At 40.1% G+C, this 14,116-nt stretch overlaps 1 protein-coding gene across 3 annotated transcripts in view; it reads left to right on the plus strand.

The window, feature by feature from the left end:
- Nucleotides 1–14,116, plus strand: part of LOC127415275 (casein kinase I-like) — a 79,161-nt gene that overhangs the window by 26,311 nt on the left and 38,734 nt on the right. For all 3 annotated transcript variants that reach the window (XM_051653968.1, XM_051653967.1, XM_051653969.1), the window contains one exon: nucleotides 10,092–10,161. In XM_051653968.1, coding sequence (XP_051509928.1) covers nucleotides 10,092–10,161 — 70 coding nt within the window. The remainder of the gene's footprint in view (nucleotides 1–10,091; nucleotides 10,162–14,116) is intronic.

Consider the following 14,116-nt stretch of genomic DNA (forward strand, 5'->3'; position numbering starts at 1 on the left):
TGAAGTCTCCTCCCAATATTATATCATGAGGGGTGCCAGCGGCTTGCAACATCCCTTCAAGATCTAAAAAAGCCCTGATCATCAGCGTTAGGTGTATAAAAATTAGCCAAAATCGACCTTTGCCCCTGAATTTCTGCTAAAACAATAATGACTCTTCCTAATTTATCTTTAATCTGTTTGAGATATTTGAATTGTAGATGTTTGCTTATAAATGTAATGACTCCCCTGCTCTTACTTGAGCCAGCACTAAAGGAAACGTCCACCCCATATCTTCCCAAAATGTTCAGCTTCCTGCGGGGAAAGATGCATTTCTTGACGAAACACTATAAGAAAAGAAATATCCTTCCTTCTTTTTATGGGGTGCCCCAAACCATTCACATTCCATGTGGAGAGAGACAATCCACTCATATTAACATTTGACATTTTGACATATTAGAAAAATAGATTGTGTGTCAAAAGTAAAATTATAAAAACCACATTCCAACATTAGTGCAACAGTCAAACCCCGACCTTTCCCCAGAACCAAACAAACAGAAAAAAGAAAAACTTGTGAATTAACTCTGCACATGACAGCGCCATCCGTCTAAACTCAAACAGTCCATGTACGCCTACGAGAATCCCCGGGACAACTTTGCCATCGGATTGCTCGAGTCCGGTGCTTCTGTACAAATGTTTTGAGATAGAATTACATAACAGAAGAAAATCTATAATACAAACTCCAGCCAATAGGCAGAATAAACACGAAGAACATGTAGATTCATTCACAAAACTGTCTCGAAGGCGTGTTCCTCCACAAAACAAACTCCAGCCACTAGCGGAACCAACTCTCTCTCACACACACACACACACACACACACAAAAACCCTGTTCAGTTTCCTCGGACAGTCAAATGAATGCTCATTGAGCCGGCTGTTCATGAGTGCAGCAGATGACCTAATCCTTCCAATGTCCTGCAAAAAATACTCCACAAAACAAACTCCAGCCAATAGGAGGCATAAACGCAAGGAACATGCAGATTCATCCACAGCTGTCCCGAAGGAGTGTTATTCCACAAAACAAACTCCAGCCACTAGGCGGAACCAGCACAAAAAGAAACAAAAAGGCGCCCAGCTTCCTCAGACAGTCAAGTGTATGTTCAGCGTGTATAGCTCACTTGGGAGCAACGTGAGAAACACACCATGACTTCCTCAGTCAATTGATTTCATGAAAGATATCGCTTTTTGTGGGCATGTAAATATTTTGTGGCCATCCTTAGTATCTATTCTCAGTTTGGCCGGGAAAATCAGTGCAAAAGCGATCCTCCGTCGATGCAGGAGTTTCTTGAAGGTGTGTTACTACACAAAACAAACTCCAGCCGCTAGGCGGAACCAACACACACACACAAAAAAAAAGCGCCCAGCTTCCTCAGACAGTCAAGTGTATGTTCAGCGAGTCAAGCTCACTTGGGGGAAATGTGAGAAACACCAAATGGCTTACCCCATTGCTTCTATGAAAGACAATGCTTTCTGTGGGCATGTAAATATATTGTGGCCATCCTTAGTATCTATTCTCAATCTGGCCGGAAACATCAGTGCAAAAGCGATCTTCCATTGATGTAAGAGTTTCTTGCATTCCTTGAATCGATCACATTTCTCTCTTGATAAATTCGCAAAGTCTGGGAACAAGAAAATGCTGTGGTTCTTCCAAGAAAGCCTTCCTTTACTCCTCGCCTTGCGATCTCTATTGGATGATCTCAGAAATTTTGCCAGAATTGATCCTGGCCTGTCTCCCTCAGCGGATCTCCGAGCCAGAACTCTGTGAGCTTGCTCGATTTCCAGCTTATGGTCTGTTATGTTGAGCAGACTCTGGAAGAGCTCGTCTAGGAATTTCATCATATCTCGGCCTTCCTCATGCTCAGGAATTCCAACAATTCGGATGTTGTTTCGCCGATTACGATTCTCAAGGTCTTCCAACTTTTCCCAAACGAGTTCCAAATCTGCCTTGGTTGCAAGTGGATTAGCATCTAACTCCCTCTCCAATGACTCCAGATAATTGATCCGTTTCTCGACATCCCCGATTCTTGTGACCACATGTGAAAATTTCGCCTTTGAAGTGATCGATTGACGTATTACCGCAAGATCCTCCAAGTCCGCCACGACCTTCGCCGTTCACATGTCCGACCCCCATATGGCGCCACGCAACTCCTGTGGGCAAACATAAACACATTGTGAGTTTAAAACTTTGAGACTTATCTAAAAGAAACCTACAAATAAACAAAGTTTCAGGATTAGAAGAATTTATGACATAAAATGAAAATTTATTTTTTAAGATTACACACAATTTCATTAGCACAGCGATTTACATGGACCAAAAAAAAATGGCACTGTGTAGACTGTTTTAGTAGTCTACACCCCAATTTTTTGTTGTAAAACTCTTTGCTTCTGTCTTGGTCAAGTTTGTGGTTTTGGGTGGAGCTTTTCATGACTGTTGGGACAGGGCTTTGATTTCTTGTATTTGAGAAGGGCAGGGTGGATACAGTGCTTTCAGTAAGAATCTGTGCGACTGCAGTTTTGTTTATTCCAGAGATCCATGATGTTGCTTATTTGCATGAACAGAAACTTAGTGTGTTGAAAGTTTGCATAGAATACACAAACTGCTTTAGATCATCTACACCTCATTTAACAGAACACTGTTAAACATTTACATTTATACATTTGGCAGATGCTTTTATCCAAAGTGACTTACAGTGCATTCAAGGTATATATTTTATCAGTTTTTGTGTTCCCTGGGAATCAAACCCATGATCATGGCGTTGCTAGCACCAAGCTCTACCAGTTGAGCTACAGAAAACCCTTTAAGGGAATGTTTCAGTCGTAGACAGAAGTAACTCACCAGTCTGGATTTTAACACATTTACACAAAGCACACAATTACAGGTAACATGGTGTAACAGTGGTTAGTCGTTATTAATTTTACAGACTGTTAGCACTTAGTTCTCTACATAATTATGACTTAAAGTTATTTCTACTTTATAGTTATTGTCTGTTTTGGACTAGTTGCTTAATGTTTTATTTCAAGCATGTTTAGTTGTTTACCAGAAGTTTACATCATTTCCCCCACTTCCTTTAAACTGTGAGATTATAATGGACATTCTGAAGTGTGTACTCTGTGTGATCCCTTCACTCTTCTTCCTGGAAAATGTGGTGTGTGTATGTGTGAGACCACTGTTACATCACAGCTGAACAGATGCAGCTCTGCACTGCTGTGTCTGCCTGTTTTCAGAGCGAGTAACATCATCTATATTGAACCATTAGACCCAGAGCAGAAAGCCCTCTTAAGGCCTTTGCACACCAGAGATGTGATAATGCCAAACGAATCACTGGCGAATGGCCCTTTCACATTAAAAGCAAGGCAAATAATCGTGGTTAGCACATTCATGCCTTTACAAAAGGTGGCGCTAATTGACTAGCAATTTTACCCTGGTACGGTAGGTGGCGCAAAACACCTTTCAGCTGGTCCCGCCGAGGCATGGACTATACAAGACCCCTGAAGGTGTCCTGTGGTATCTGGCACCAAGACATTAGCAGCAGATCTTTCAAGTCCTGTAAGTTGTGAGATGGAGCTGCCATGGATCAGACTTTTTGGTCCAGCATATCCCACAGATGCTCAATCAGATTGAGATCTGGGGAATTTGGAGGCCAGGGCAACTCCTTGAACTCTTCATCATGTTCCTCAAACCTTTCCCAAACAATGGGCCACATTCATGAAACTTTCGTAAATATATGATGAATTCAGAGTAATTTGCACGTAAAATGGACCTTCCCAAAAACTTTCCGCCGTATTCACAAATGTTTTGTACTCCCCAGATTTGTTAGTAAAAGATGTGTGTGCTAGTGAATTCCAAACATTTGTAAAGAGGGGGCGTGTGTACGTTCATTCAAAATTATAATCCACGCCCATGAAAACGGCATATAAGGCAGCCACCAGACTCGCTGGTAAATGCTGTTAACATCTATGTGGAACAGTAATGGAATCATTTTTATGAATGAAGTGCATTCACATCGTAAAATTTTGATTTACCAAGCACAATAGCGTATCAAAGAAAGTGAGGACTTAATGTCATTTCATGTTTTTGCTGTCATATGACTATCTTTTGTGATTTAAACAGTTGAAGAAGTCAGTAAAAATGGTTTGACATGACTGTAAAAAAAATTTCAGTTCATGCCGGGAGGAGGATGTCCACCACCATTAACCTTCTCTGGTTCAGTTCGCAGTGCATCGCCAGAATCATTTGTAAAACATCAGAAATGAATAGAATGCCTGAAGAAGATCTTTGACCGAAATGCTGTAAGATATTTCAGATTTGAAATCTATATGACAATGTACTTTTCTATTTTTCCCCATTGTATTGTGTACGCACTTGCTCGCGATGTTTATTTATGGATTGATCAACATTAGCTTTGACCACACTTTATCAACTGAACGTGATTTACCGATGCCTGTACTAAATTATGAAACCTAAATTATAGAGCTCATATCATATAAAAAACATGTCCAACCAGTCACGTTAGAGGGCATTAATTTTTTTGAGAAAATCAAACGCAAACTGCGTCTTCCATGAACCTTTCACCCCATGTCAAGCACTTCTGCAGGTTTGTAGATAAGCAGGTTTGGGGAAAAAAAATATACTTTGAAAAAATTTATTAAAGCACTAAGAAATGTTTCTATATAAGTATAGGCTATGAATAATAATTTTTTATTTTATTTTTTTTTTTTTTACTGATTTACGTTATTTTTTTTAGGTTAATTTCACTATTTATTAGTCAATTATTATTTAATTTCACTTCTATAAAAACATATTCATGACAAGTTTGCCTGAAAGAACACAGCACGTTCAGATGTCTTACGCACGACTTACCCGTGGTCTATAGCAGGTGTGAATTTAGTTCATACCAACTAACGTTTTGAAAATATGAAAAACTTTCATAAATCTGAGAATTTACATCAGAACAGCCTTGCGAACAATTTGCACAAATATTTGTTCTGCTGGTGTTTCATAAATGAGGCCCAATAGCTGGGTTTCCATCAAAATGTTTTGAATTTTTAATGTGCATTTCTGAAAATTTGACTAAAGAAAATGCGAAACGTCACGTGATTCCATGAACTGTAACATGCACATTATCTTGAGAGAGCCTGCCTTTTTGTCATGGAGCAGCTGAATGACCTCTTTGCTTCAGGGAGAGTTGTATTTGCTGTAATAAAGCTATTGTACATTATGTTAATAAATGCTGCCAAGAGACGTCGCAGAATAAGTGCAATAGCTCACATAATGAGGGCTCAAATGGCTATTTCCATTCGCAGACATCCTCCATATACCTAGGAGCGCCCACACTCAAAACAGTTCTGTTGGATTGTGAGGACCCACTTTAATGATGATCTGTTGGTGAAGCGCTTTCGATTAAACAGGGCTACGTTTGAAGAATTATGTGCCATTGTCAGGCCTTTCGTTGAGCCAGTCACGTCAAGCTCTTGCACACATACCATCCGACGAGGGCATTGCAACTTGTACAGAGTTGTTGGTGAAACCTTCGGTGTAAGCAAGACCGCTGTGCAAATGGTCATGACGCGTCATCATTCATGCGAATAAGCTGATCACTTTAATGTGCATTTTAACTAATGTGAAACTCAAAAAATCCACCTCCTAGCGCATTAAATGTTATGCAAATTTTAAGAGTTTATTCGCATATCAAGCGTTTCCATTCAGGATTTCTTATGTGCAATTTCAAAATGTGCATAAAAATAGTTTGATGTAAATGCAGCTAATGTGTGCACTGTGGTAGGGTGCATTATCCTGCTGAAAGATGCCACCGTCATCAGGGAATACTTATTGCCTTGAAGGGGTGTACCTAGTCTGCAACGATGTTGAGGTAGGTGGCACGTGTCAAATTGACATACATATGAAAGGCCAGACCCAGGGTTTCCCAGCAGAACATTGCCCAGAGCATCACACTCCCTCCAATGGCTTGTTGTCTTACCACAGTGCATCCTGGTGCCATCACTTCCCCAGGTAAATGGCGCACACATACACGGCCGTCCACCTGATGTTCAGCGGACCAGGTGACCTTCTTTCACTGCTCCAAGGTCCAGTTCCGATGCTCACGTGCCCATTGTAGGCACTTTCAATGGTGGACAGGGGTTATCTTGGGTACTCTTACCAGTCTGCGGCTACGGCTATACTAAAATATTTTAGTATAATTATACAAGTAGTTATACAATAAAAGTTGTTTATTGCTGTGTATTGTTAGATTGGAATATATACTATAAAAAAATGTGAACAAATATCATTCTTTATCTTCAGTTCTAACAGAGGAAACCATGCCTCGATTATTTTAGCTAGATTTTTACTGTATTTGAGTTCTTCTATGGTTCCTCTTATGTGTAAAACACCCTTTAAGCCATTTTAAAACAAGCTTATATATATTGCAATATATGTTTAATATTGAGATTTTTTTTTTTGCTATCACAGAACCCTAGTTTATATCAAAGATTTCCCATTTTAACCTTCCAAACAGGCTACTCCTCATTTTGCAGATGCTCGTCATCCAAATCGACTATCAGTGCACTAATTGCAATGACAATCCCCCTGGAGCAGCCTGTAGTTAAGTGCTTTATTCAAGGACACCTGGGTTTATGGGGCTCTCTCTGTTCATGGGTCACACCTACCTAGGTTTGAACCCATGACTTTATTACCACTCGAGAGCTTTAATCACACAGCCACAAATACACCATTAAGGTCATGTTTTCATCACCCTGGGCTTGGGTATGCTTACGCATCTGTGCTCAGATGGGTGCACTGGGTGTTAGCAGGCCCTGGGAGATCAAGAGGCCAGTCTGCTGAACACCCAGGCCAGACCTGATTGAGGACTTGTTTAGTGTGTTCTCTGTCACAGGCTATTAACCACTGGAAAGTTTTACAAGCAGTCTCTCTCAACTTTTATAAAGTGTGCAGGGGTGGATTCTTACAGCAGAAAGTGTGGGAGGGTAACCACACACTCTCTGCTAGCTTGGCCCATGAGAACTGATACAGTTGTGTTGTTGGCATTAACTTCTCTTCTCTTCTCTCATCCCATTTCAATTTTCAGCACAGCAAATGTGCCACCTCTCTTGTCCCAGATTTTGATGTTTTATCAAAATTCAGGGTCACCTGACATTTTTCAACAATTTCTCTATGGTCCATTTGCACACTGCAGCTAAATGGGGTTGTCACACCTCTTAATCTATTTCTGTACGCACAGAGTTTGGTTAGTTCACCCAAAAATGAAAATTCTCTCATCATTTACTCACCCTCATGCCATCCCAAATGTGTATGACTTTCTTTCTTCAGCAAAACACAAATGAAGACTTGTAGAAGAATATCTCATCTCCATAGGTCCATAAAATGCAAGTGGGTGGTGATCAACACTTTAAAGCTTCAAAAAGCACAGGCAGTCATTGTAAAATATTTACATTTATTCGTTTGGCTGATGCTTTTATCCAAAGCGACTTACAAACGAGGAATCATACATAATAAATGATTTATCTTAAGGAGACAGTAGTACGAAAAGTGCAGCATTACAAAGTTTCAATCGCATCAGAATAATAGTATCCAAGACAGATTATAGTGCAACAAGAATATATATAATTTTTTTTTTTCTTTTTTATACATGCATGGACAAGTGCTCATGGAAAAGATGTATCTTTAGCCGTTTTTTGAAGACGGAGAGTGAGTGTACTTCACGGATGGTACAGTGAAGCTGAAAGTCCAGGAAAGTGATTTGTTGCCTTTTTGTGTTGGTACAACAAGGCGCCACTCATTAGTGGACTGCAGGCTTCTGGTGGGAACGTAGCTCTGCAGGAATGATTTTAGGTAAGCTGGAGCAGATCAAGTGACTGTTCTGTATGCCAGCATCAGAGCCTTGAACTTAACTTGATACCTGCAGCAACTGGCAGCCAGTGTAGAGAGACAAGGAGTGGTGTAACATGCACTATATTTGGTTCTTTGAAGACCAGACGTGCTGCTGCATTCTGGATCATTTGCAGAGGCATAATTTCGCATGCTGGAAGGCCAGCAATGAGAGCATTACAGTAATCCAGTCTAGTTATGACAAGTGACTGAACAAGGAGTTGTGTGGCATGTTCTGAGAGGAAGGGTCTTATTTTTCTGATGTTGTAGAGTGCAAATCTACATGATTGTGCTGTCTTTGAGGTATGATCTGTGAAATTGAGTTGGTTGTCGATGGCTACCCCAAGATTTCTGACCGTTTTGAAAGGTGTTCTTGTAGATGAGCCCAGCTGGAAGGAGATGTTATGCTCCACAGCAGGGTTAGCTAGAAAGTCGAGGAGCTCCGTTTTTGCTAGGTTGAGTTGCAGGTGATGATCTTTCATCCAGGCCGAGATGTCTGCCAAACAGGCCAAGATTCGAGCCATCACCATGGGGTCATTGGGCTGGAAAGATAAGTAAAGCTGAGTTTCATCGGTGTAGCAGTGGTAAGAGAACCCATGTGCTTGAATGATGGCTCCCAGTGATGTTGTGTATACAGAGAAGTGGTCCAAGGACTGAGCCCTGAGGGGGTAACCCAGTAAGTAGCTGATGTGACTTGGACTTCTCACCTCTCCAGGCTAACTTGAAAGACCTACCTGAGAGATAGGACTTGAACCAGCCAAGCACAGTTCCTGTGATGCCCAGAGTAGAGAGGATGGACATGAGGATCTGATGGTTGACTGAATCAAAGGCTGCAGATAGGTCCAGTAGAATAAGGATGGATGATCTAGATGCAGCTCTAACCTGTCTCAGTGACAGACAGCAGGGCAATCTCGGTGGAATGTCCACCGAAAAGTAATCTATTAGACTCCGGTGATTAATGTCTTAAGCAAAATGATCGCTTTGTGAGAAACTGATCAATATTTAAGTCCTTTTCACTAGGGTTGGGCACGAGTACTAGGCTACTCGGACGTGGTAGCAATGATTGATCATGCAAATGATGATCGATAGTGATCACGCATGATGTGACTCATGAATCACAGCAACAACAATACAGAGCATCACGGCTTTCCTCACAAGGGCGAACATTTGGTGACACACACACACACACACCAGGTGCCTGTGGCAGTGTACAGCAGGCAAGTGTTTCAAACAGCTAGACAGAGCACAGCTAAATGGAACACAACGCAATGGTTATGGCGACTCCTGTTATTTGAAAATAGACGGTTCAGACAGTCACTAAAAAAAAACTGGTGCATGCTTACTAAGATTACTATGGTAACCTGAAGGAAGAACAGACAGGCGCGTTGTGCACATTCTTTTAGAGTTGGGCAGCGAATCTTCACATAATGACAAAATATGATGCATTATATTTTGATTATGCAATATTTTGTACATTTTGTAACGTATTATTTTATAACAGCCTATAACAAATCACAAATCACTTGTGATTTGAATGCCCAAAACACATCTTACTACCAGGTGTAAACAGGGCCTATGTTTCTTGATGTCAAACATTGTTATGGTTATCAGTGTGTCAACCATAGTGATTTAGGAAGTGACTAAGTATTCCGCACACATGGAATGATAATTTAGGGATTCAGTCCTGCATTTAAGTGTGGTTGTCACACCCAAAATGTATGCATGTGACCTATGAAAAAAATCCACATAATAATGATGTGACCTATGAAATGTGAAGACAAAAAATTGTAAAAATGTGCTCTGTTGGCCAAGCTGATGATGGACACAGTTGTGCAAAATAAAAGCAAAGTTATGTAATGACTTTATGATTTCTCTAGAAGAGCTGTGGTAAGATACATCTGATAAACATTTTATGTTTTTAGCATGGTGGCTCAGTTATAGGAAGATTATGTCATTCTTATCATAGATGCACAGATAAAGCTCAGTGTTGATTTACTCTGTGTGCTTTTATTTATCTAGCAATTATGTGATGTAAAATGATCTTTAGATTTTACCAGCCTAAAGCTGAAGATTATTTTCACATTTGTATGTTTGTTTATATTTTTTGGATTTGCTGACTGTATTCCCAAAATCCTCTAATGCCCAGTCTTTGTGTTTCTTTTCTCTTTTAGGAGCCAATCAAATCTAGAGCGCCACAGCTCCATTTGGAGTATAGATTTTATAAACAGCTCGGAAGTTCAGGTAAGCATCGCAGCCTTTTCAGAATCATGTGTTAGATGATTTGTGAAAAGCCGCCACCTCCTCATCCTGTGTGAGACTGAGCTTCCTTAAGTTGTGTGCTGAGAACTATGGGGGCGGTGAGCTCCAGCCTTTGATGTGGCTGCTTCACTTATTAGCAGCTTGTGACAGTAAAAAGGAGGGTCTAAGATGGGATTGAGATTAACAGGGTATGGGGGGTGAGTGGTTACTCAGGGGAACTCCACACTACACAAGGCATTATTAGTCGTTCTGTGGATTTGCTGTCAGTTGGCGTCAGTCTCCAACATATAAAGATGCATTGCGTCTGTCTTTGACCACCGTTGTGTTTAGCCCTGGGGTTTAGCTAAGAAATATATTTTTTTAGCCTTTTGGCATATATATACACACTAACATTCAAAAGTTTAGGGTCACTAACTCATTCTTTATTTATTTATTTTTTCTTCTCTTCACATTTTAGAATAATAGTAAAGTCATCACAACTATGGAATTATAGAATAGGAAATATGGGAATTATGTTGAGATAAATCCTAAATAAATCAAAACTATGTTATATTTTAGCATCTTCAGAGTGGCCACACTTTGCCTAGATTTTGCAGAAATGTCCTTGGCATTTTCTCAACCAACTTCTTGAGGTATCACCCTGGGATGCTTTTTAAATAGTATTGAAGGAGTTCCCATCTGTATGCTGGGCACTTAGTGGCTGCTTTTCTTAATTATTCGGTCCAAGTCATCCATTTCAAAAACTTTTATTTTTTTATTTTTTTTAGTAAAATTTTGGTTTTGTAATTAAATATATTAATATGTTGGCACAATTATATTTTTGTCTACAAAACTAATTTCAAATATTTAAGCATACGCCTTCAGATCAAAAGGTTTTTAAGATCATGAAAAATGTTTCAGGCAAGTGACCCCAAACTTTTGAATGGTAGTGTTTATATATATATAGTATATATATAATACATACAGTTGTGCTCAAAAGTTTGCATACCTTGGCAGAAATTGTGAAATTTTGCCATTGATTTAGAAAATATGACTAATCATGCAAAAAACCATCCTTTATTTAAGGATAATGATCACACGAAGCCATTTATTATCATAGTTGTTTGGCTCCTTTTTAAATCATAATGATAACAGAAATCACCCAAATGGCCCTGATCAAAAGTTTACATACCCTTGAATGTTTGGCCTTGTTACAGACACACAAGGTGACACACACAGGTTTAAACAGCAATTAAAGGTTAATTTCCCACACTTGTGGCTTTTTAAATTGCAATTAGTGTCTGTGTATAAATAGTCAATGAGTTTGTTAGCTCTCACATGGATGCACTGAGCAGGCTAGATACTGAGCCATGGGGAGCAGAAAAGAACTGTCAAAAGATCTGCATAACAAGGTAATGGAACTTTATAAAGATGGAAAAGGATATAAAAAGATATCCAAAGCCTTGAAAATGCCAGTCAGTACTGTTCAATCACTTATTAAGAAGTGGAAAATTCGGGGATCTCTTGATACCAAGCCACGGTCAGGAAGACCAAGAAAGATTTCAGCCACAACTGCCAGAAGAATTGTTCGAGAAACAAAGAAAAACCCACAGGTAACCTGAGGAGAAATACAGGCTGCTCTGGAAAAAGACGGCGTGGTTGTTTCAAGGAGCACAATACGACAATACTTGAACAAAAATGAGCTGCATGGTCGAGTTGCCAGAAAGAAGCCTTTACTGCACCAATGCCACAAAAAAGCCCAGTTACAATATGCCCGACAACACCTTGACACGCCTCAAAGCTTCTGGCACACTGTAATTTAGAGTGACGAGACCAAAATAGAGCTTTATGGTCACAACCATAAGCGCTTTGTTTGGAAAAAGAATACCATCCCCACTGTGAAGCATGGTGGTGGCTCACTGATGTTTTGGGGGTGTGTGAGCTCTAAAGGCACAGGGAATCTTGTGAAAATTGATGGCAAGATGAATGCAGCATGTTGTTAGAAAATACTGGCAGACAATTTGCATTCTTCTGCACGAAAGCTGTGCATGGGACGCTCTTGGACTTTACAGCACGACAGTGACCCTAAGCACAAGGCCAAGTTGACCCTCCAGTGGTTACAGCAGAAAATGGTGAAGGTTCTGGAGTGGCCATCTCAGTCTCCTGACCTTAATATCATCGAGCCACTCTGTGGAGATCTTAAATGTGCGGTTCATGCAAGACGACCAAAGACTTTGCATGACCTGGAGGCATTTTGCCAAGATGAATGGGCAGCTATACCACCTGCAAGAATTTGGGGCCTCATAGACAACTATTACAAAAGACTGCACGCTGTCACTGATGCTAAATGGGCAATACACAGTATTAAGAACTAAGGGTATGCAGACTTTTGAACAGGGGTCATTTCATTGTTTTTCTTTGTTGCCATGTTTTGTTTATGATTGTGCCATTCTGTTATAACCTACAGTTGAATATGAATCCCATGAGAAATAAAAGAAATGTGTTTTGCCTGCTCACTCATGTTTTCTTAAAAAATGGTACATATATTACCAATTCTCCAAGGGTATGCAAACTTTTGAGCACAACTGTATATGTATATATATGTGTGTGTGTGTGTGTGTGTGTATGTGTGTGTATATACACACACACACACACACACACACACACACTGGCGGCCAGAAGTTTGGAATAATGTACAGATTTTGCTGTTTCGGAAGGAGATTGGTGCTTCAATTCACCAAAGTGGCATTCAACTGATCACAAAGTATAGCCAGGACATTACTGATGTAAAAAACAGCACCATCACTTTTTGAAAAAAGTAATTTTTGATCAAATCTAGACAGGCCCCATTTCCAGCAGCCATCACTCCAACACCTTTTCCTTGAGTAATCATGCTAAATTGCTGATTTGGTACTAGAAAATCACTTGCCATTATATCAAACACAGTTGAAAGCTATTTGGTTTGTTAATGAAGCTTAACAATGTCTTTGTGTTTGTTTTTGAGTTGCCACAGTATGCAATAGACTGGCATGTCTTAAGGTCAATATCAGGTCAAAAATGGCAAAAAAGAAACTCATCAGTCAGTCATTGTTTTGGGGAATGAAGGCTATACAATGCTTGAAATTGCCCAAAAACTGAAGATTTCATACAAAGGTGTACACTACAGTCTTCAAAGACAAAGTACAACTGGCTCTAACAAGGACAGAAAGAGATGTGGAAGGCCAGATGTACAACTAAACGAGGATAAGTACATCAGAGTCTCTAGTTTGAGAAATAGATGCCTCCCATGTCCTCAGCTGACAGCTTCATTGAATTGTACCCGCTCAACACCAGTTTCATGTACAACAGTAAAGAGAAGACTCAGGGGTGCAGGCCTTATGGGAAGAATTGCAAAGCAAAAGCCACTTTTGAAACAGAAAAACAAAAAGAAAAGGATAGAGTGGGCAAAGAAATACAGACATTGGACAACAGATAATTGGAAAAGAGTGTTATGGATCTTAACCCCATTGAGCTTTTGTGGGATCAGCTAGACTGTAAGGTGCGTGAGAAGTGCCCGACAAGACAGCCACATCTATGGCAAGTGCTACAGGAAGCGTGAGGTGAAATGTCACCTGAGTATCTGGACAAACTGACTGCTGGAATGCCAAGGATCTGCAAAGCTGTTATGTACAGATTTTGCTCTTATGGAAAGTAATTTGTACTTTTATTCACCAAAGTGGCATTTAACTGATCACAATGTATAGTCATGACATTAATAACGTGAAAAAAAAAAAAAATTCAGAACTTCTTAAACTACTTCAGAGTTCAGCTCTTCATTGCTCCACGTGCAGCAATGACAGCTTTGCAGATCCTTGGCATTCTAGCTGTCAGTTTGTCCAGTCACTCAGGTGACATTTTACCCCACGCTTCCTGTAGCACTTGCCATAGATATGGCTGTCATGTTGGGGACTTCTCACAC

Source organism: Myxocyprinus asiaticus, chromosome 24 (genome assembly GCF_019703515.2).
Source record: "Myxocyprinus asiaticus isolate MX2 ecotype Aquarium Trade chromosome 24, UBuf_Myxa_2, whole genome shotgun sequence".
NCBI lineage: Eukaryota > Metazoa > Chordata > Actinopteri > Cypriniformes > Catostomidae > Myxocyprinus > Myxocyprinus asiaticus.